The 23,872-nt window shown below is 44.4% G+C and overlaps 1 protein-coding gene across 1 annotated transcript in view; it reads left to right on the top strand.

Moving 5' to 3' along the window:
• The window catches only part of THSD7A (thrombospondin type 1 domain containing 7A), a 329,937-nt gene extending 306,250 nt beyond the window's left edge, over positions 1-23,687 (top strand). Inside the window, exons 20-28 of the mRNA XM_021000020.2 lie at positions 2,628-2,745; positions 3,163-3,308; positions 3,863-4,037; positions 6,745-6,918; positions 8,244-8,339; positions 11,842-11,924; positions 12,356-12,566; positions 16,502-16,589; positions 18,078-23,687. Of these exons, the coding sequence (XP_020855679.1) occupies positions 2,628-2,745; positions 3,163-3,308; positions 3,863-4,037; positions 6,745-6,918; positions 8,244-8,339; positions 11,842-11,924; positions 12,356-12,566; positions 16,502-16,589; positions 18,078-18,162 (1,176 nt within the window). The 3' untranslated portion in view covers positions 18,163-23,687. The remainder of the gene's footprint in view (positions 1-2,627; positions 2,746-3,162; positions 3,309-3,862; positions 4,038-6,744; positions 6,919-8,243; positions 8,340-11,841; positions 11,925-12,355; positions 12,567-16,501; positions 16,590-18,077) is intronic.
• Positions 23,688-23,872: the final 185 nt, after the last annotated feature.

Genomic DNA, 23,872 nt, shown 5'->3' with positions numbered 1-23,872 from the left:
ACCTGAAAAAATGATGGGCTTGATCCCCAACATGGAGGAAAATGGAGGTTAACAGCATGTAGTGTTACCTCAACATTCATAGGGCTTTTCAGACGTTAACACAACTGATACCTGGGGGTTGTTCTGTCCCATTTTCCCTTGAACAAAGAATGCATTGCAAACCTTAGAGCATTATATAAATGGATGGTATTTTTATTATTAGCAATCCCAATTATAAGGGATTTGTTGTCTGCAGGGGGAAAAACATGCAAGGACCATATAGACATAAGCACAAGGCCAGAGTGCAGTAGCCTGCCTTAGCACCTCACGTTGTAAATGATGGAAGTTTCCGATAATGAATAATGGAACCACCAGAACACTAGCATAGAGAAACAGCATTGTAAGGATGGGCTTTTCTCAGCAGTTGGTAACATTCCTTGTGTTCTTTCAATTGCAGTATGTAAAGGCAGGGAAGCTTAATGTCAGTCCAGTTCAAAGAGACTCATATAAGTTACAAACACCTTGGCCCAACACATTTACACTCTGAGATACATCTGAAACAAAATCTTGGCCAAATCTCATGTAATTAACTCTCCCTTGGGAGCAGTCCTTTTTCAGAGAGTAAATCTTGCCCCTCTTAGGTAACATCATGGGAATGATTCCCAATGTCCTTTTCTGGAACTCTCGTTTTCTGAGCCCTTTTTAAAACTGAGGTCCTGAGTGAGCCCCTAAGGCTGCCCGATCCTGTTCTTAAACATGAGATAAACCTGCTGGCTGCAGGCCTCAGAAACTTGGGCTCATCATTTTCAACACACAAAGACACACATTTGCTTAACACCTTTCACCTGATGATGACATTCTCAGGTTATGCCATGACTATGATAAAGCCTTTTGACCAATGGCAAAGATAATCCTGTCTAAAAGAAGTAGATTGACACAATAAGAAAACCCAAAGAAATGGAGGCAGAAGACTTTTGCCAGGCCTTGGGGTAGCTCCTAATTACTGTGACCTTAAACAAGTCACTTAACCTCTCTGTGCCTTAGTTGCTTCATAAGTAAAATAGGGACAATGACTTTTGCCCTGCCTGATTTACAGATTTGTTGAAAGGGGAGTGCTTTGCACACAGTAGGACCAATAAGGGGCATTTCATTAGTGCTTTGCACACAGTAGTACCAATAAGGGACATTTCATTAGTGCTTTGCACACAGTAGGACCAACAAGGGGCATTTCATTTGTGCTTTAAAGTTTCCAAAGCATTCTATATATTATCGTCCCATTTGAGCCTCACAATCTTATGAAGAAGATGCTATAAGAATTATCCTCATTTTACTGATGAGAAAATTGATGCTAGGAGAGGTTAAGTGACTTGCCCTAGGTCACATAGCTAGCAAAAGTTGGAGGCAGCATTTGAACCCAGGGCTTTCTGACTCCACAGCTAGTGCTCTATCCATTATACCAACCATGTCATAATTGTTTAGCCTCTCACCTTAGGCCCAGTAAGATGCATTGGACAAAGATGAGTTTGGAATCCTCATGCATCTTTGCAAGTATGCTATTTCTGTCCTCTCTGAGGAGTAAAGGGGTAAGGTAAATCCCACGAAGCTGCTTAGCTTCTCCTCTACCATTTCTTGACCTGTGGTGACAGCCACCAAGAGCTTGAGTTTGGGGTAATGCCCAGGGCCCGATGCTGCTAGCATGAAGAGAAAGCTTAGAGCATCACGGACATGCCACTTCACCTCTTTACCATTTCATTGCTAAAGATATATGCTGGTGTCTAATAGCAAAGCAGGAAAGCCAAAGTGCCTTCCCTCTAAGAATATAAATAAATATAAATAAGCCTCAGGATCCAAGGTAACAAACACCAACAATAGGGCTGCCAGCATTTCCCAGGGTGTTCACACAGATGTGTCTCCCTCAGCCTGTTCCCCTGCTCTGGCTCAGCTTATTCTCAACCACCCATTAGTCAAAGTCACAATGTTTGAATAACCTATCGATTGCCTTTATGCAGGACACAGAGCAATGATGTCTCCACTGGCTCTCCATCATTCATCAAATCTAATGCTCCCTTGTCTCTCAGGGCAGTGAGCTTCTCTGTGGCTCTGCCTGCAGCCACCTTGCCTCTGGCTCCCTGGGGCTGCTCATCCCACTTCCTCTTCTGTCTAATGGGAGGGGGAGATGGAATGTGTGAACCTGGCCCCCTCACCATTGTCCTCTGAGTCAAGGACTGTGCACCGAAGGAGTTCACCACTATGTCATCATAGGGAGAAAACCATGAAATCACAGAATGGGACATTGATAAGGAAAAAACAAAGAGTTAGCATCTTTAGAGTTGCCATAATTCCTGAAACATCTGAGAAATGCCTAGTAATCTGTATACAGTGCACTCATACTGTGCCTCCAGGTTGGAAGATGTAATTCTGCATGGTATTCATTGTCACCCTCTTCTGTCTACCCCGCAATGAAGTCCAGCAACAGAATTTGCCCAGGAAATGTCCCTGAGTCCTCTTTCTCCCTTGTGAGCACAGAAGGAAGGAGGGATGTGCAAGGTTTTTCTCAGTGTCTTTTTTCAGCCTCATCAAGGATGGGACTGTATAACACTCAATGTGAAATACTCATCACTAATTTGTGGGGCACTTTTTTTTTTTAGCTCAGCCTGGAGAAGACCTGGCAAATGAACATGTCCTGTGTGGTGGAATGCCCTGTCAACTGTCAGCTTTCTGACTGGTCACCCTGGTCAGAGTGCACTCACACATGTGGCCTGACAGGTTGGTACCCCCTCAGCTGTCAGACCTGTAGAACTGAAGAACTTCCTTATGCACAAAGCCTTTCCTGATCTCCATGCTTGGGAGGCCTCAAGTTTTAGCCATCTGGAAAGTTACTGTGTGTCACTGACTCGAGAAAGTCAATACATCCTGTTGGATAGAGCTAGAACTGGAATCAGAAAGAATTGGCTTCAGATCCTGCCTCTGACAATTACCAGTTATTATCCATGGACACTCACTTAATAGCTCTGATCTTGTCTCCTTGCCTTTCAAGTGGCACTTAAATACCTGTGGACCACAGATCACAGGACCATCATGAGGCAGAAATGAAGTCATGGGTGGAAAGAGCTTTGCCAACTTTAAATCATTACAGAAATGTTGGTTATTATCATTAAGTTGCCAACTTTGTGTCTTTCAAAGGAAAAATGATCCGAAGGCGAACAGTAATTCAGCCCTTTCAGGGAGATGGCAGACCTTGTCCTGCACTGATGGAACAATTCAAACCTTGCCTGGTGAAACCCTGTTATCGATGGCAATATGGCCAGTGGTCAAACTGCAGAGTAGAGGTATGCCTGGAGGAGGTGGGGTGGGGGCAGGTGCATGTTGCCTATAGGGACCCTGCAATTGGAATTTGTCAGTATACAGGTGACACATTAGCAATATGGAAAAGTGGAAAGGGGGCTGCCTTTAGAGGCAGGCCCTGAATTCAAATCCTGCTCCATTTCTCACTCCCCATATCACCTTGGGTCAGACTTTACCTCTCTGAGCTTCAGTTTCCTCTTCTGTAAAATCAGGGGGTTGGATTGGATGGCCTCTGGGTTCCTTTTTAGCTCTAAACCTATGACTCTGTGATTTTAAGTGTTTGGCCATAGAATAAGTAGTTAATTAACCCTAATGTTGAGCTCCTTTTGTGCTATCCTCTTTCAAAGATTTGGAGAATCATTTGAATAAGAACTAACTTGCAAAAACGAGGGCTTAGTCTGAATGCTGTCCCTGGTGCTGAACTCAGGATTGCTTGGAATCCGAAAGAAGGAGATGACTTAGGAGCATGGGACCACTAAGTAAAGGTGTGTTGTTGTTTTCTTTTTCATCTAATTTCTTCTTTCTTCCTCCTTTCCAGGATGCTCATTGTGGAGAGGGGACTAAAACCCGAAATGTGTCTTGCATAGTGAGTGATGGAACAGCAGAGGATCTCGGCAAGATTGTGGATGAGGAATTTTGTGCAGAAATAGACCCTGTGGTGGATGGAAATAAGAAGATAGTGCTTGAGGCAACGTGCACGCAGCCTTGCCCTGGTAACAAAGACAAGATAATGATGGATGCGTGGGCTTCAGAAGCTAGGACTGGTCTCAGAGATCACCTGTGCAATGGCCTTATTTTATGGATGAGAAACCTGGCATGTTGGGGCATGGTTAGCATTAGCTTCCCAGACATGTTTTCCAATTTGATATAGGCTTGTCTTTTTCATTCATGATGGGCTGTTCCTTTTTTCCTGAGCCACGACAAGGCACACATGCACTAGAGCCCATTATCTATGAAGTGTTCTCCAGACCCAGTGAAGACTTCCAGAAATCACATCCACATTCCCCTTCACATGGTCTTCTTAACCAGAAACACACCATGGCTTGATGTCTCTCTTTGGCTTTTGTTTTTAATGTATTTTACTTTTTGTCAATTATCAAGTATTTTTTTTCTCCCTACCAGCTCCCCTTTACTGGGCAGGGAGGAGATGGAGGAGAGAAATCCTTGTTACATATAAGCACAGTCAAGAAAGACAAATTCTCACATTGGCCACATTCCAAAATGTGCAGTTTGTTCTGCGTGATGGCAGCACAGGACACTCATCAACAGACAGCAGGGCACAATGTCAGCTACCTTCACATGGGGCAAGGGGGCTGGAATCACCAGAGTGCCCATAACTGAAATAACGAAAGTGAGAGGGACACACTTAGGGGAGCACATCTTCAGAAAGCAAATGCAGGCTGCCATCTGGCCATCCCTGAAGTCTTTCCAGCTAGGCAAGACTGCCCAGAGCTTGGCTGTGCCGTCATATGCTCCAGGAAGCCTGGGTAAACCCACACCCCAAATCTGAGGCAACGCAGCACAGAAGAAAGAGCACTAGTTCTGGAGCCAAAGGCCCTGGGTTCTAATCCTGCCTCTGATGCTTATGCCCTATACTGACCCCAAGTCACATGATCTCCCCAAGCCTCAGTTTCCTTATCTGTAAAACAAACAGGTTGGACTAGAAAGCCTATAAAGTCCCTTCTATCTCTACATCTATAATACTATGATTTTATAAAAGAAATCACATCCTTCCATATTAAGACCTCCTTTTGTCTCTAGCATAAGCATCCTGTGTGAGGCAATCAGGCAGTAGGCCTGAGGGACTCTTTGAGGCTATCAGACGGTATGATAATCCTTCCCAACCCATCCCAAATCCCGTACTGGGCTGGATTCTAACAAATCCATAAGGCAAACAACATGGTGGCCTCGTGTGACCAGCTGCTGACCCTGCCAGCACTAAAGCAGCCTTCTAGGCTGGGCTTTTCAGTGGGTCAGGCTGGGGACACCCTCTTCTCACTTCCGTGTGATTTCTCTGAGGGAATAGTGTCCACCCCCATTCCTGCTGTATCAGCACAAGATATGAGCCTGCATTTCCCTCATCTTGGATGGTCAACTCAAGCTGATGTGGTTGGCTCCTGGAAGGGGGCCTGGGTCTCTTTGTTTTCCTTTGGATTGTACCTAAACTATCACCTCATGCTGACAATGTGATACACTGCCATAGACTTCAAGGTAAAGTGGAGAGATTTCCAGGCCTGGAATCAGAAAGACTTATGTTCTGAGTTCAAATCCAGCTTCAGATACTTACTTGCTATGTGACCCTGGGCAAGTACTTTAACCTGTTTGCCTCAGTTTGCTTATCTGCAAAACGAACTGGAGAAGTAAATGGCAAACCACTCCAGTCTCTGCCAAGAAAACCTCATATGGGGTCACAGAGTCAGGCAGGACTGAAACAGCTGAACAACAACAACCATAGATTTCAATTAAGTGCCTACTAAGCACAGAGCCCTAGGCTTAATGAACTTCATTTAGAATGATGATTGAGGAAGGAACAGTGTAGTCACCACCATAGAGGCGTATCTGGGGAAATGATTTCACTTACATTCACTTTCTTCATCTGTAAATCAAAGGAAATTATATCTGCCCTTCCACTGTCTCAGGAGGGCTGTGAGGATCAAATGAAAGGGTCTATTAAAGAGCTTTCTGAACTCTGTAAAGCAATTTACCAAGATGGAAGAGATGCCCTCTTGGGATTATTTAAGAGGCAACATGGTGCCTGATAGAGCAAGTGCTGGGCTTGGCATTCAGAATTTGCCCTGATGACTAAATTTGGGCTTCTCAAGGATAACTGCAAAAGTTTCTGATGCAATGGCATGATTCTGGCCTGTTGGCATAATCCCCTTGATTTCTGTAAACCAATCCACATATCCCAACCATTTGCACAGTGCTTCACTGATTGTGTCGAGTTCGTGTAGATGTCATCCAGGGTGGGATTTTTTTATCCCAGTCTCAAATAGTGTCCATTTCGTAGGCTCTGCCCAGTGTGACCCACTTTGGGTTACATTGGATAATCTCAGTGGTGTAGACCTTCAACCTACTTTTGCTTTGAGAAGTGATATAGATGGTGATAATGGTGATGATGATGATGGTGTCACCTGTTAGTCTTTGCTCTTATTCCAGTGCTTTACAATCCATAAATATATAAATATTTTAACAATAATTCACCTTAAAAATTTCCCTAAATTGGGAAAGGGAGGAATTAGAGGAAACAAAAGATGAATGAAGAGTTACACTATATTCTCTCTCTGTGTATCTCTCTGTCTCTGTCTGTCCCTGTCTCCCTCTGACTCTCTGTCTCTCTCTCTCTCCTGCCAACACCCAAAGACATGCATAACTATGTATATTGCTTTGTTCATGTTCTGTAACCTTGTGTTTTGACAGGTGACTGTTATTTGAAAGAATGGTCAGCATGGAGCTTGTGCCAGTTAACCTGTGTCAATGGAGAAGATCTTGGTTTCGGAGGGATCCAGGTCCGATCTCGAGCCGTCATCATCCAAGAACTAGATAATCAGCATCTTTGTCCAGAACAGATGTTAGAAACCAAAGCCTGTGATGGTGAGTGTTGGTCTCGTTCAGCAACTGCCACTGATTTAGATTAACCATAGTCTTTGCCCTCATGGAGTACACAGTCTTGGAAGGGAAGGAATAAGCCAGAGATGTAGTCAATGTCTTAAGAGAACTCCACCCCTGCAGGTGAGAGGAAATCTAAAGCACAGGGTGCCAAGAGGGTACACAAAGGAAACATCACAGAGAGGGCAGCACTGATTTGGACTCTAAAGGATGTCTAGAATTTCATAAGGCAGAATTTCTGGGTCATGGGACCAACAAAATGGCAGACTAGTCACTTCCCTCAGTTCTCACTAACTCTCAGAAACGTTCCCCAAGTAGCGATTATGCACCAGCTGTAGAGCAGCCCAGCTGGATGCACAGGACAAAAACAAGAGCCCCAGCAGAGCCAAGTCACCATGGGTTAACACCAGAGATTGTTCATCCTTACAGTTCTCACTCTGCACCCCTCCCCCATTAGTCTCCATGCTCTAGGAAGGGTGTGGCCATAAACCAACCCAGGGGTTTGTGCTGAGGCCTATGCCACACTCCTACTGCAGAGACTTTGACAGCATGCTTCAAGGGGACAGGGAAGAATGGCTGCAGAAAGGCCTGAAACCTGGCTGATGTCAGTCCTGTTTCAGCAGAGTCTACTTAGGGCAAGGACTCATGCCACTGAATAGTAAATCCCCCAACATTAAGGAGACTGAGGCAGCTTTTTAGCCTAGCTCTGGAGCAGAAGGTGGAGAGGAGTAGCCACCAACACAGAGGAAGAAGACAGAAAATGAGCAATAGGGGACTCTCTCTAACAGGATTTGTCCTTCCCTGAGAGTGGGACATTTCTGCTGCCGTTTATTCTACTGGAATGGACAGAATCCTGGAGACAAGGATGGTTTCATTTCTTTCTTCTTGTCCCCAGCACCTAACACAATGCCTGCCCCTTGGCAGACATTGAATGAATGGTTCTTGATTGATTGATGTATATGTATCTGTTTATGTGTTGATGCATCCCAGTAGAATGCAATCATCTTGAGGGCAGGGCTCTTTTGTTGTTGTTATTGGTAGCAGTAGTGCTGGTAATGGTTTGGGTGTGTGAATGGCCAGCACTTAGCACAGAGCCAGACATACAGTAGATGCTTAGTAAAAGCTTAATGATTAATTAACATATATTCTTATCTGTATACATCAATATCACCCCAGGTGAATGTAGGCTTAAGGACAGGGATTCTTTCCTGTTATCTATGTGTCCCCAGAACCTAACACAGGGCCTGACGTAGCAGGTGGCTAATAAATTCTTGTTGATTGATACTGACCACTTGATTCTGTCCTCCCAGAGGGCCAGTGCTATGAATACAAGTGGATGGCCAGTTCATGGAAAGGGTCTTCTCGGACAGTCTGGTGTCAAAGATCGGATGGTCTAAATGTAACAGGTAAACCTATCACTTCCCTTTGTTCCACTGGAAGCAGGGTCACAGGTCACAGGGTGAAACGCATGAGGAAGGAAGCCCATGGGTCTGACTGTCCAAGCTGAGCATGAGTGCCCTCAGATTCCTGGACCCTTTTGTGGCACATTAGTTCCTTCCTCAGATTCACTATTCTGGTCTCCCTCATATGGCTGATAATTCCTCCCCATGTGTCCAGTTGGGATTTAATTAATTGATTAAGTAATTAATTAAAAGGTCATTCTCCTTTGAGTTCTTTTTCATAAAGTGATATTACATTATTTTAAGTTTACAGAACTTTTGCCCTGGACCTGTGATTTCATTAGTGTAGGGAGTTCCTGGGGTAGATGCTGCCTCTGATGATGCAAGTGGCAGCTGCCCCCTCCCCCACTAGTATAGCTTTAGAGTTGACTGAAGTTCAGAGAAGAGCCTTGACTACAATCACACAGCAAGTGTGTATCTGGAAATTCCAGATCTTCCTGACTCTGAGGTTGGCCTTTCATCTACTACACATCCCATGAAGATATTTAGAAGAATAAAATGGGAGAGTTTTAATGGAGAAAATGTTCAGATGACCTCTTACCCATAGAAATTCAGGAACCATAACAGTCAGAAGTTTGCCCTGCCTAGGAGACTAGCCCCAGAGCTCTCCAGACTCCCCAGGACTCTCAGATTCTAGATGCCAAGAATCTCTAGTCCATGATACACTGTTGGGGAGAACAGTGGTCGCTACCCCCCCCCAGTCCTCCTACAGCATGAAAAACTCCTTGTTTCCTTCCCTAGAAGTTGGCAAGCTGCCAGCTTTCATCGTTGGGTAGAGAAAGTTTTCCAGAGGGGGCTCAGGGTTCCATGCCCCAGGTGGAAGGGAGGCAAAGATCTGGCGTCTTCCAGCAAAGCCTTGGCTCACTCAGTACACCAGGTCCTAGTGAAAGGTTTGCCCCTAATGCCACCAAGGAATCAGGAATGGAGGAACATTTGCCTATCTCCTCATGTTGGCAGGACCAGAGTCTCAGAAAAGAAAATGGTCAAGGGTCTTATTTTAAATCTCCAGAGCAGAATTGGTGGTATCTCACAGCCCATGCTATTGGTTGCTAAGGTTATTTTTTTTCAAAAGATGGGCCTAGATCCTGCTGACTTCTTCTCCCTGTAGGCCTAGCCCTAATCATGATGAAGGATGTAATCCTAAAATATAGACAAAAGCATGACTGAGAACCTGTGGGAATAAGAGGATTTCCCCTTCTGTTCTGTGAGAGTGTCATGACCTAGATTGGCAGTCCTCATCCTGTATTCTTTCCTGATACTATGATTATTGATTAACTATGCACATAATGTACATAGGGAAAAGAATGGTGGTTGGTGATGGCCCTCCATACCTGCTCAATCATAACTTGGCTTCATCAGTAGCCACCCACAGCCCAATGATATCAGGCCAATAGAAGGCATAATCAGGTCAACACCTCCCTCAGAATGGAGTTGGGAAATGACTTGTGGCTGGCAGGGTTCTCCAGAAGAGTTCTCTATGATAAAATGGGCCATGCTCATGTCAGCAGAAATAACTCATATGAACCTAGGCATAACAGCTTCCTTCTACACTGTGCCCATGCTCTCTGGGTGGTTTGGGCATCAATGTTCAGCCAACTACTTCATCCACTTTTTAGAAAGATGGACAAACACAGGCCTCCTAACCCCGGGTACTAGTTTTTCTGGATAGCGATCCTCATAAGCCCTTGGAAGAATTATTTTTGTTTTGCATTTAGACTTAAAAACTCTAATGAACATCTAAATAGAAACTTCTAACTTCAGCTACCTAGTGATTACTGACCATGAAAAAATCCATCACCATGAGAACTTGGGCTCTGATGCTGATGGTAAGGAGCGTCCAGAGCCAGCCTGCAAAGCAACTGGAAGATATTGTCAATATTCACAATCAGTCAGTCATCAGTCAGTAAGCTTGTATTAAGGGGTTACTGTACACCAGTCTCTGTGCTAAGCACTGAGGTGACAAAGGCAAAAAACCAGTCTCTGCCCAAAAGAAGCTCCAAACTGAATGGAGAAGACAACATGTGGAAAGAAAACTAGTTATGTCCAGGTTACATACAGAGTAAATGGGAGGTAGTCTCAGAAAGAATGTCCTCATGGCTGCTGGGGGAGGAGAGAAGACAGATGGAATTCTTTTTTCCTGCATTGCAGTACGGAAATCCAGGCATCACAGGGAGAAGATTCTTTAGCATCTCCACCTCATCAGTGTAATTACTTTATGACAGCTGTTCTCATCACAAACTCCACCTGGTCATAACTCTGAAAGGGCATCCCCCAGGACCACGGGAAGAGAATCCTGAGTTAGAGAAAACAAGGGCAAGGTTGAAAGTCTCCAGCTATTCCAAGTCAGGGACGTCACCTTCTTGCTGGGTTTTTTCTACTTATGCTTCTTTTTTTGTTTGTTTGTGTGTTTGGCTTTTGGTTTTTGGTGAGGCAGTCGGGGTTAAGTGACTTGCCCAGGGTCACACAGCTATTAAGTGTCAAGTGCCTATGGTCAAATTTAAACTCAGGTCCTCCTGATTCCAAGGCTGGAACTCTATCCACTGCATCACCTAGCGACCCCTATACTTACACTTCTGCCCCTCTCTGTGGAATCCTGCTCCGCTTATTTCCATGCCTAAATAAGCACCATGATTTTCCCACCATGCAACAGGAGCATCACTTGGGGGCAGCCCTGGCTTGTGCCATGGGTGGCCTGTAATTTGCACATTTCGAGGGTGGATCCCTGTCAGTGACATTTAATTCAGCACAGTTCAGCTGACAGTGATTATGTGCCCACAACACCCAAAGAAGGCACTGAGCTAGGAGCTAGGGACACAGAAAGAGAAAGAAAACATTCTCTACCTTTAAGAAGCTTACATTCTATTGGTGGAAAACAGTGTGTAGGGAGATAAGTATTAACTAGAAAGTAATTTGAAGAGGGAAATACTGATCACCCCCAAGGAATCCAGATGGGCTTCACATCAGAGGTGATCCCTGAGCTGGGCTTTAAGGAAAGTGAGGGATTCTTTGATGCAGAAGTGAGGAAACGATCACAGAGCCATTGCAAGAGCAAAGAACTGCTCTAAGTGCCAGTCATGTGAGTCCTGGGGTGCCCCAAAGCCATAGACCCCAAACCTTTGAACAACCAGAGACACTGTTGATGTTTCCTGACTAGATGCATCACATATGCTCAAGGTTAGACTTGGAGATTAATGATGGCATTGCCTTGATCATTGCCTCACCCACAGTCTGTCTTCAGAACATCTCTCAAGTAGCAGTGGCTGAGGAACAGATGCTAGCTTGCTGCTTCAGGGCTAAGATTCCTCCTCTGCCTCCCTGAGCCTGAGCATCATCTCAGCAAAAGGTTAGCTCAGCCTCAGTCATTGGAGAGCAAGCACTCAAGCCCATGGCCATGGATGGCTCTGGATGGGAGCTGCTGTGGGTCACATTATGATTTTGTGTTCCACAGGGGGCTGCCTGGTGACACGCCAGCCTGAGTCTGACAGGTCATGTAACCCACCCTGCAGCCAGCCTCATTCCTACTGCAGTGAGGTAGGTGACACCTCTGGGAGCAGGAAGTCCAACTCCAGCCTAGGCCTTGCCTCTGCCTCTACCTTCCATACCCCCGTCGGAACATGGCTCACTTACCCTGAATCTTTCTTTTTTAGTAGCTAGACTAAGCATGAAAATGTCCAGATTTTATTTGCAGAGTTATCTTTTCACCACTTATAATGGCAGCTCCAGTGCTCTGAGATGTTGTCCAAATTGGCACATTCTCCTTGATTAACTCTAGGCAGGAGGAGTCCAGTCACTAACCTGTCCGTTGTCTCAGTACCAAACCAGCATGTGTCTTCAAAGTCAGCTTTGACCAGTGAAAGTAGATCTTGCATGAAAATCAGTCTGGGGTATCTGTCCACTGGGTTCCTGTTTGCAATCCCTCCCATCCGTGCATGTGCAGTGTAAAGCCCACTGTTCTCCTGCAGACTCGAGCCTGTGGTTGTGAGGAGGGATACACAGAAGTGATGTCCTCCGATGGGACACTGGAGCAATGCACCCTCATTCCTGTGGTGGTCATCCCCACTGTCGAGGACCAAAATGGAGACGTGAAAACGAGCCGAGCTGTGCACCCCACACAGCCTTCTGGGAACCCATCAGGACGGGGACGGACCTGGTTTCTGCAACCATTTGGGCCAGGTGAAGTGACAAGGCATGGCAGCAAAGCAGAGTTCTGCCTACAGAGCCCTGAATGGGGAGTCTGAGGGCCAAGATTGCAATCCCATCTCTCCCAGTGGTACCTCAGGCAAATCATGTCACATCTCTGGCCCAAGTCTCCTCATCCATGACCCAAGGGAGTCAGACAAAATGATCCCACAGGTCCCTTCCTGAGAGAGAGACAGAGATGGAGACAGAGAAACAAAGAAAGACAAAGACAGACAGAGAGAAGAAACAGAGAGATAGACAGAGAGACAGACATAGACACAGAAATAGGTAGAACATACACAAAGGCTTTCCTGAGGACTGGGTACCTCCTAAGGGGTAGCCATCATTTCATATACTAGAGCTGATTTTCATCAGCATGGTTCTTACAGAGAACTTTCTTATACACCTTTCCCAGGAGCTGTTTTCTACCTGAGAGGTCCAGAAGGATTTTTCCCTGAAGTCTTGCTCCTTGCCTTATAATTTTTCATGTTAAGCTATTCTTTATCAGCAGGAGGATTCCTAATCAAAGATGCGATTAAGGGAAGAAACGCTGACTGGCAAGAGAATCTATACCAGGTGATTAGGCTAAGTTATTCTCAGGGCACTTCACCAAGGAGCCAGTGAACAAAGGCACAGTAAGTGGGTACTCAAAACATGTTCTTCCAGTGCCAGGGTCAGAGCTAGAAGGTGCGTCCTTGCCTGAACCCTCATTCATGGAGACCCCTTTGTGCTCTGCCTTCCTATTCCTACAGCCCATGTTAACACCCAGTGATTACCAGAAGGGTGGGCCACTTGGGCATCTTCCAGCCCAAGGGTCCAGGAGTAACCTAATCCACTATCACCATTGTCCAGGAGACATTTCCCCACCTAGTCCATCGGCCAACCATTCAGGTGAGGGCTTAGTGACCAAAATCAAACTGCTCACTCTTCTCTTTTTCTAGTTGCCTACTCCCATAAAGTAGGTTTGAGCACAGAGGTAGCACTGAAGTTAGGCAGATGCCTAGGATCCCTGCACAAGGGATCTGATGGGAGCAATGAATAGGAGGTTTGGTTAGCAAACACCCAATAGAAAATATAATGCCAGGAGCCCTCCATAACTCCCTAGAAGAGGTGCCATGATAACAGATAAAATAAATATTGGCACAGCTGAGAACCATTGTTTTGACATTCCATCAAAATGTCCTCCAATTTCTTTTGACTTCCATTAAATATGTTTTTCATGTATTTTGAGGCTAAGGTATAACCAAACAAAAAAAATTAACATGAGCCTAACTTCTAAACTAGAAATAGGACATCCTAGGAAAAGCTGACCACCTGCTTAATCATTCAGCATCTAAAAGCAGGGGGAACCAGCCCCTAGATGGGGATTTGCTTTCTTGACCTAGTATCCCAAAAGGTTCATTCACCATAAAACAGAGAAGGAAGTATTAGTATTTTCCATGACTTTCAATTTGAGATTTGTTTTCTCTGAAGTGATCCTCACTTATGGGGCTAGTATGGGGAATAATAGCAAGGCTTCAGAACATGACACAACTTTGATCTCTTCTCTGGAAAGACCAGTGATTACATCTGCCAAGGAAGAGTGATAGCAAGGAAGTTAACCAGCAAAATGACTATTTTTTGCCCCAAGCTCAAACAATTTTTTCTTACAGCCAAATGTGGACAGCATCACTTAATGGCAAGTGAAATCCAAATCTGATCCTCCCCCTGCTCTCTCTGACTTGCTTTAGATTCCATCCAAATACCTAATACCTTGTTGGTGGGTAAGCCTGCTTAAGACCTATAAATCCCCCACCATTATTTTTAAATTGTAGAAAGTAAGAAGAAATCTATAAAGCCTTGTAAAAAAGTGCAGAGCAAAGATTTGACATGTTTGGCAAATAAACTTATCTCTCAAATTTCCATACCCAGGCATATGGTCATCAATTAATAAGTGGTCTCCACTGAACACATCAAAAATTTATGATAATAATGACAAGTCAGAAATTTCCCAAGTCGTGAATGCATGTCAAGGTTCTTATGAGTTCAGATGAAGTGACTTATTACTAGTTAGAAAGAGATTGACCTATGTGGTATCAGAAAAGTTGATGAATGATCACAGAATCACCATTTTGTAGATCTGAAAGGGACTAACCTCAATGGCCTTCTCAGACAATCCATTCCTCCAAAAATAAATCCCACTACCATATCCCTGAGCAATGACCACCTCTCCTCTACTGAACAGCTCCAAAGTGTGGGAATCTACCCACTCTTGTGGCAGCCCATTCCATTTTAAGACAGTCCTCATTGGTAGGACATTTTTTCCATCACTCCATGTGATTTCACCAAATCAAATAAAAGTCTTTTAACTCTCAGTGGTTGGAATTCATTGCTTTAGTATAGATCTCTGCAGGTTCTTAGGAGCACTTAGAATGAATGTGGAAAGGAAATGAGAGGCACTAATAGTCGGAGGCAATGCTTGTTAATGCGCTAAAATGAAACCACAGTGACATAAGAAGACAACGTCGAAAGAAGTTTGTAGAAAACGCCACCATCTCAAACCATCCATCTTATAGTCAATCCATTATATGAAAAGTCAGGTGTAAAACATCAGCTACAGAATCAAAAAGAAAGAACTGACTTAGGAAGATCAACCCATCCCATGTGTGTTTTTCAAACTGTGATGTGTGCACTTCTACCCAAAATGCACCTCTCCAAATTTGACTGCTCGGCTCACACTTGACCCTCCTTTCTTTGGTCTCTAGGAGGCTTCTCCATTACCTAGCACAAAATTTAAAAGTCGGAAGAGGCTTCAGAGTTCATCCCTGCCAACCTGTACCTCAAAGGCACCCCAATTATGACATTCCCATCGGACCATCCAGCTTGCACTTAAAGCTCCCAAGGGAGGGGCTGCCTCTCCTCCTTGCTTCTCCACAGCCCATCCACTTTGGGATCACTCTCATTGTTACTAAAAAATTTCCTGAAATTGAGATTAAGCTGACCTTGTTTCAATTTCTTTGCTACTGGATCCACCCTTTGGCAGAACACACTCAAACCCTCTCCACATGACAGCCCCCTTCTAAACCACCCTTAGGACTCCCTTTTCATATCACTCACTACAGCAAAGTAGGGGGTCCCATAAATAATGCCTGATGCTCATTTAGAATTTATTTATAAGACACAATTCATAGATTTAAGGGAAAATGTTGACATCACCAAAAAGCGATTCAACTTCCGATGTCCTGTGGTTCCTACCTGTGCTCATTGTCATGAAATGAGGAAATTCTGGAAAAGTCATTTTTTTCCTTCTTTGTCTGATCATTGCAGGAAATATCATAAGGCCCATTGGCAGAAAATAATAGGAAAGCACTTGGTTAGCAAAGATGGGAACCAAGCAAACTTGGGGCACTTTTTTAATGACGAGAGGAAGGTTAGATGCTCAAAGCAGGCTTACATCTGACGGGCACTGTTGATGTTGCCAGGATCTCATCTTATTGACCCATTCAGAGCTTTAGAAGATAGAGCACCCATGGTTACCATGGCAATTGGCATGCCCACTTACCTGCTAGGACCTGGTCCAGACTAGAGAGTTTTCTGTAGATAATGCAGTTTTTCCTTTCTTCCCCTCAGTGGCGCTCTGACCCTGGGAGGGTTTATAGCCTTTCTCACACACATTCTCAAAACATCATTATTGACACATGCTGGGAAAGAAACATCAGAACCTTGGACATTGCTGCTTGAACCCAAGCCTAAGGGGCAGTCTGGTTAGGTTCTTCTTGGTGAAGCTCCCTCCCTCTAACTTCATAATGGTGGCCCCACATTAATCCTTACCTGTGCCCTGACCACAGTTTCTTTTTAGTTAGAAAAATCTCTGATCCCTCCTGAGTCCAGCTCAAGCCTTTCATTTACCCAGACTAATAGAAACTAATAACTAACATCCCTTCCTCTAGACGGGCGACTGAAGACCTGGGTGTATGGCGTGGCGGCAGGGGCCTTTGTCCTACTCATCTTTGTTGTGTCTATGATCTATCTAGCCTGGTGAGTGTCTGAATTTCCTGCCATCTCAGTAAATGGAGAAATCTTTCTCTTCCGGGGTTGGGGGAGCATGTGAGTATTTTAAAACTGGCCAGGAGACCGGCCCAACTCAAGATTACTCAGGTGGTTATTTAATGCTTACCTGGCAGGGCTATGAGTCCAAATGAAAATGCTCATGTTTGTGGTACCTACATACATTTCAAATTATCCTTGACTCATGTTGAAGGTTTGTATGTGAACTCTCTATGACGTGTGAGAATCATAATAAACTCAGTGGACATTTATAGAGCACTTAAACATTTGCAAGGGCCCCACAACAGCCATAAGATGTGAGTATTATTAACCCCATTTTACAGATAAGGAAACTGAGGCTCAGGGAGAGTCAATGACTTGTCCATGGGCACAAAGCTAGTAAGTATTAGAGGCAGAATTTGAAGCCAGGTCTTCCTGGCTTGGTCTGCTCGCTGAACTGCCTCCTGAATTCTGTGATTGCATTCCTCTATTTGTCTTATAAGGCAGGGAACTCAGTCTCTCTTTAATGATAGAACTGGAGACATGTACTAGATCCACAGCCAGAGTCAGAGAACCTTAGAGTTGAAAGGGGCCGCCATGGTCCTTGAGTGCCATTCCAGAGGCCAGCAGGAAACCTCTTTACAACATCCTCCACAAGAGCTCCTCCAACATTTGCACAAAGGTTTTTAGGAAAAGAAGACTTACCATCTCCTGAGGAAACTTGTTCTCTTTGGGGATCATTCCAACAGGGAATTTTTCTTTGCCTCGAATTTTCCCTTATAATCAGAAGACCTGAGTTCCAATTCTGGCTATGCCATTTATTATCCCTGTGACAACGGCCAAGTCACTTATGTCCAAGTCTCAGTTTCTCCATGTGTAAAATAAAGAGGTTGGACCAAACGTTCTTGAAAATCCCCGTAAGCCCTAATGCTAAGATCCCATGTCCTTGCCAAACTCTGTATGTGACCAGAACTTCATGCTTTGGGATTGATGATGAGTTTGGAATTGAGGTATTGGGTTTAAATCACATGGGAGAGCTCTGGCCTTAGAGTCAGGAGGACCTGAGTTCAAAACCAGCCTCAGACACTTGACACTTACTAGCTGTGTGACCCTGGGCAAGTCACTTGACCCCGATCGCCTCACCAAAAAGACTAAATAAATAAATCATATGAGAAGTAAGAATTTGATTTTAGAGCCATCCAGCCCTGCTCAAGCCACTTTTGTGAATGTGGAAGAGCTCATAGGGGGAGGGAGCATAGCAGAGTGGGTTACTCTCCCCATCAGTAGGAAAAGAGATCACTTTTGTCATCTATCTTTTAATTGCTTGGAGAGGTGATAACCAGGCCAAAGGTTCTGTTTCAGCAAGTATTTGGCAAGGCTTTTGGACTGGGAGGCATTGTTTGTCCCCCAAATTCCTGAACTTAGTAATTAGTTAATCAGATCTCTCCTAAAGTGTTTTCATTTTCTGCCTTGTTACAGTAAAAAGCCAAAGAAACCCCAGAGAAGGCAGAACAACCGCCTGAAACCTTTGACCTTGGCTTATGATGGCGATGCAGATATGTGAGCTTTCATTGTTATTTGCGATGACCAGCTTCTGCCTCCTGCCTTTAAAATAGGTGTCCAGAGGTCGTGAGAGTGTTCGACTTGTGTGGATAAACATGCATTTTGACCTCTCCTTTAAAATGCATCCTAGAACAGAAGAATGGACTTCCCAGTGACGGTGGGGATGCTTGCGATGGTAGTATGTCAAACTCAGCCATCAGCATGGACAATTCTGGCAGACAGCCTAATTGAAGAAACCTGACTCTGAGTGATTTCTGTCATCTTTTCTGCAAAAGCTGCCATCTGGGTCCTGTTGTAAGGATGGCACCTGATGCCAAGCTTGATCATCAGTGTTAACTAAACCATTATAACCTGTTAGCATGAAGAGTTTCTACTGAGCACTCTACCACATGCTAGATTTGAACATAATAACCTGTATAGCAACTCTGTTGACTCACACTATTACTCTGTCAGATTATATCCTTTGTAACAAGCCACTTTATGCTGGCAAAGCATAAACTCTAAACAGAGTGGATTAACCTATTGAGAAAGCCAAACAACTTGGCAGTTGATAGCAGCAGTCGTTGAACCCCATTTCAGGAGGCAGAGACTCAGTTTGAAGACATCAGTCTTGTCCTGCTCCCAAGTGTCAGCGCCAGCCAGCCATGCACATGCAGGTATCTAGAAAGACAGTGTCTTCAAAGTTAGTGTTTTTGAGTGGCTCACTTCTGGAAAATGGATTGTCTTTAGTTGACACAATAGATTTCTACTTTGCCAACTCCTCAACTTCCTGCCTGCATCTTTTTTTCTCTCTCTCTTTCTGGAAGGCACATTTTTGCACTATATTAGTGCAGCATGATATGCACTGGATGAGGCTCTATCAAAATGGCCTCTTTTCATAAGGATGATGGCACCTGGAGCTAGGAGCATCATAGAGACATTAACCAGGGAGCTAATTCACCCTGAAGAGAGTGGAGCTCCTTTGGGGCAGCAACGAAGTAGAGCTAGCACACAACTTGAGTCCATAGAGAACAGCCTCATCCTGGAGACCATTGAATAACTAAGAACATGGTGGGGATTTCATGTCGAATTTCCCCAGCTCACCTCTGAAGATGGAGTTCCCTTTGGCTGGTTTCTAATTGTATGTTGAAGGCTCTTTAAGACTAGGTTTTTTTATATTGCTATCTTTGTTTAAAAAAAAAGAAAAAGAAAAGAAAAAGTGGCAGCCCTTTTCATTCTGAGGAACCTGAAGGAACACTTGCATCGTTTTCCAAACTAGAAGAATTTTGAATTTCTTGGTGATTTTCATTCTTTGGTTTCTCTTCTCTGACATTTGGCTGCTTTTGTCTTTTTCATCAGTCCCATCTGAGGGGAGCTCTCATCACAGTGATTCAGACAACACTGACATAAAGCCGACCTGCATCTTCACTGTTCAGGGCCTCAGTAAATAGTCCGATGGTTGGGGTTTTCCAGGCTGGCCTCCCTGAGGGCCCCGTCTGTATTCCTTTTATTCTTGCCCCTATTCTACCACCCACCTTCTACGATGTGCTCAGTCAGTGTTTGCCTCATTCCTTCTTCCATGATTCCACTCTCCCCATTGGACTCAGAAGTGGCTGGGCCATGCACAAAGGCAGGGCTTGGTAGGACTGACCGTCCCTAGGCTGGGGGAAGGTGGACAGTGCTTGAGAGGGGCGCTAATGAAGCAGTACACTGGAAACATGGATCAGGCCACTCTGACTGAAAAGTCAGGTCTTTAGTGAACAAGCCAATCCATTCCATCCTCAAGAAAACCAACCAACCATGTTTCAGAGTGAGAGCTCTAGGAAGCAAGGCATCTTCCCTTCTTCCTGGAGTTGATCTTCCTCTAGTGGACATCTAGAGTACTTGACAAAGCCTGAGGATGACCTGGACGGCCAGGCAGGAACATCTTCCTCTGTCCCCACAGTGGAGTGTTCTCTATTTACATCATCAAACATTATCAGTAGAATATGTTAAGTACCTGCTTTATCCTCGCTCTGTCAGCTGCTGTAAGTCTCATGAGAGATCTGATGTTTCTGGGTAGGTAGATTTCATTTCTTCAAAGAGAGAAAAAAAAATAAAAACAGAAATCCACTTACCAGCTTTATTTATCAGAAAGGCAGGTAAAAATAAATCAATAAAGTGTTGTTATTACTCCAGGGCAGTGTTCCTAAAAGTGTACTCTCAGGGAGGCTTCCAGAATGATCTTCTGTTTGGACCCTGGCAGTACAAAAAAAAAAAACCCTTTCATTTATCCAAAATACACCCAAGGCAATAAGTTATTCTGGTTAACTGAACACCCTAGTAATAATACTAACAATAGCTGTCATTTATATAGCACTTTAAAGGTTTGTGGGGCACTCGTCTCACTGAGCCTCACTACAATCCTGTGAAGGAGGCACCATCGTGGTCTCTGTTTTGCAGATAAGGAACCCGGTTCTCCAGGAGTGAAAAGCACTTGCCTAGGGTCACACAGCTAGCACAGCTCTGTGGCAGAATTGGAGCCCAGGTCTTCTAGTTCCCAATTGCAGTGCTATCCATTAGACCATAATTCCTCTGATCCTCTGCCTGGCAGATTACTGTAGGTGACTGATGTACATCTGTGAAGGGGGCTTGGCAAGTAAGCCGCTGGGTGTGAGCATGCCACTCTGGCCACTTTCTGCTATGTAAAATTGAAGTGTTTCTGTTCATAAATTATTTAACTTACTTAGTAATTCCTGCCCACATGTTTTATAAATATTGGTCCAGATACAAGCCTTATTTTTTCCCAGAACTTTGGCTTTGATAAAACTGAATATGGCTTATAAACTTTTTATATATTTTTATATTTTTAAGTGTCTGTCTATAGCTTTTTTCCCCTTTCAAAAAAATCCTCATTGTAGAGCTGTGTGGGCCCTCCATTTGGATCAATATCATCTACATGTAGAACCAATTTTAAAATCACTGGAATCTTATAAGGAGCGCTGGCACAAAAGCTACCCAGATGATAAAGGGTTCTTTCTTTGGTAGCTCAGAAGGCTTTCTAAGATCATACAGAGCCTTAGGGAGATCCTACATAAACTCTGCTCTGAGAATCTGATGAAATTACAGACTTGCCTTCCAAAGTGCACAGGACTTATGTGAAGAGGGTGAATTCCCCTTGGCCAGGACTGGGGCAGGGCATGAGTTTGGGCTGACTGTCTTGGGGAAAGTTTTGGGGTTTTTACAGCATAGCCCTTGTTCCCACTTGGGAACTTCCATCTGGATATTTCTTAGCAGAGTGGGGTGTGACCTAGAGTCTGGGTTGGTTGGATCTTGGATAAGTGGAAGTTTATTAGACTCTGACTTAGAAGAGATCCTCTCTGTGTTTGGGGCCTGAATTCATTCATTTAGTGCTTCATTGGTGTTTCATCTGAGGCCCCCTCCTGGTTCACTTCCTTTTGGTGATTTGGAATGAGGAGGAAAGGAGGAATGGGAAGGGGGCAGCCCCACTAGGGGGCCCCCAGGACCTGGAAGGAGAGCCACTGGGCAGATACAGGAATGAGATTTTAATATTATTTAAAAACTAAACCTCAGCAGAACATTCTATGGACTTGTTGAATGGTTTCAATACAAACTGTCTAGAAGGAGGGTCCAAATGGTACAAAGTGATCCATTAATTTGTGCACTGATAACTAATCTGAGATAATGGTTAGCAGTTTAGCAGAGCCAAGCCCCTCCCCCAAATTCTGAAGTCCCTGAGGCCAATTCAACATGGGTTTCAGTCCTTAAGTGAAGCATCAGTATCCTGCCTTTCCTTCCTTTCTAACAAAGCACAAGAATGAGACATATGCTGAGATGCAGAAATCATTGGGACTTTGGGATCACATAGATGTTTGGCCATTAAAATGGGAACTTGGTAGCTCACTAAGGCCCTCAGATTTGTTTTCCTGGGCACCCCAACACTGTTCAGTTTTCAACATAACACGTGTTTTGGAAGAGGGAAGTCAGACTGCTGTGTTCCATTTTGTCACTCAGTCCTCGGGGGATCAGGTCTCTGTGGACTATCCTGGGACGTAGATCAGTTCCTTAGGTCCCAACAGGGGAGACCAAGCAGGAACCAAGATCCAGGGGTTCCATTTTGGCCATTCTTCCCCATATCTTCAGTTTTTCACAACAACTCTCTCTGTCCTTTTTCCCCCGACTCCCTCCTCCCCCACTTCTAGGCCACCCAAGTCACCACCCAATTGAATCAGGCTATGGTCCTGAAATAACCATCATTTTCCAATTTGTGTTTCACACCTTTTGCCAGAACAAACATAACCTGGGTTATAGTCCCATCTCTAATTCTGACTACCTGTACGACTTTGGCAAAGTCATTTAGTATTCCTGAGCCTCAGTTTCCACCTCTATAAAATGAGGGGGTTAGACTAAATAGTCTGTGCATTGCCTGGCAGCTCAGTATTCATAGACCTACATACATTTTTCCAATTGGCTTCAAGCAAGGAAAGCAAGAAAGAGAATTTGACCAGAGTGAAGGGTTGTGGGGGGATGGGGGGAGGGAGAGAGAGACAGAGACAGAGACAGAGAGAGACTTTATGTGTGTCAGGATGACTGAACTGCATTGTTGCCATCCTATCTTGGTCATAATCCCCTCCATCCACCACTTTCTACTATGTCAGCAGATCAATTACCACAAAAAAGTGCCATGCACTAAACCACCAGGGGTACCAGGCACCTGAACTCCTCCAGAAAGAACAATGAGCCCAGGGTGGTTTGGAGAGAGCCTGAGATCTAGAATGACTCAGCCATGTGTAATCTAGCTCTCTCGCCAGGAAAGCTATAAATGGACATAGAAACTCCTCATGAGGTCAGGGATTCTGTACCTTCTATATTCTATAAATTCACAGCTTTACCTCTGGGACCAGCCCTTCTCTAGTTCCTGAGCTCAACATTGTTGGTCCTCAAGAGAGGTAGCCTGGGGAGACCAAACCTCTCTGCAGCTTTTAGAAAACCGCCCATTGGTCTTTTCCATGCTGCATTTTGTGATTCCCTGGTTTCTTAGCATCCTTCACTGCTGAGCCCGCTGGTCACTGCTTTTCAATAAAATACTGTAATAAAAAAGCGATGTTCCCCTTGCCCCTCCCATTCTGTGGCGCCTGTGGCCACCAGAAGTGACCCACTGCATCTAAATCCATGTAAAATAGGCCTGGATCAAAAAAAGCTGAAACCTCTGTAAGTTGTAATCCTGAAGACCTCATTTTACCCAGTTAAATTTACTTGAATATTTATTTTGTAACAGATGAGGCAGCTAAGACTTTTTGTCACGGTTGATTTGTGAATTGTGTGATCACATTCTTTTTTTCCATTGTGTCTATTTCTTTCTAATGCGCAAAACATTTTCGTCCCATGGCTGCAAAGCACTCAGCTTGTCTTGTCCCTAAGCTTTATTCAGGTATTCAGAAGGCATGTGAAGATGTAAGAGGCAGTTTTACATTTTCATTTGGGCAATTTGTAAATAACTGTATTTGTTGACAAATAGAAACACGGAAACAATTTTCATTAAAATTATCTCTGTGTCTGTGTTTCATTCCTGGAAGCTGGGAGGAGTCCATAGGGAAACCGATGGTCAAGACCCCAGACCCCGGCACTACCATGTTGTCTGCTTTCTTCCTCCAGACTCCCCCCACCCCTGACAGCCAATCTCCCACCACCCCCTAGGCACAGTGAGGAGCAGCATGGAAGGTGAGAAGCCA

This window comes from Phascolarctos cinereus, unplaced genomic scaffold (genome assembly GCF_003287225.1).
Source record: "Phascolarctos cinereus isolate Bilbo 61053 unplaced genomic scaffold, phaCin_HiC Scaffold_1;HRSCAF=81, whole genome shotgun sequence".
NCBI classification, from domain to species: domain Eukaryota; kingdom Metazoa; phylum Chordata; class Mammalia; order Diprotodontia; family Phascolarctidae; genus Phascolarctos; species Phascolarctos cinereus.
The sequence above is the reverse complement of the archived record's forward strand: the minus strand, read 5'-3'. Positions and strand labels throughout refer to the sequence as shown.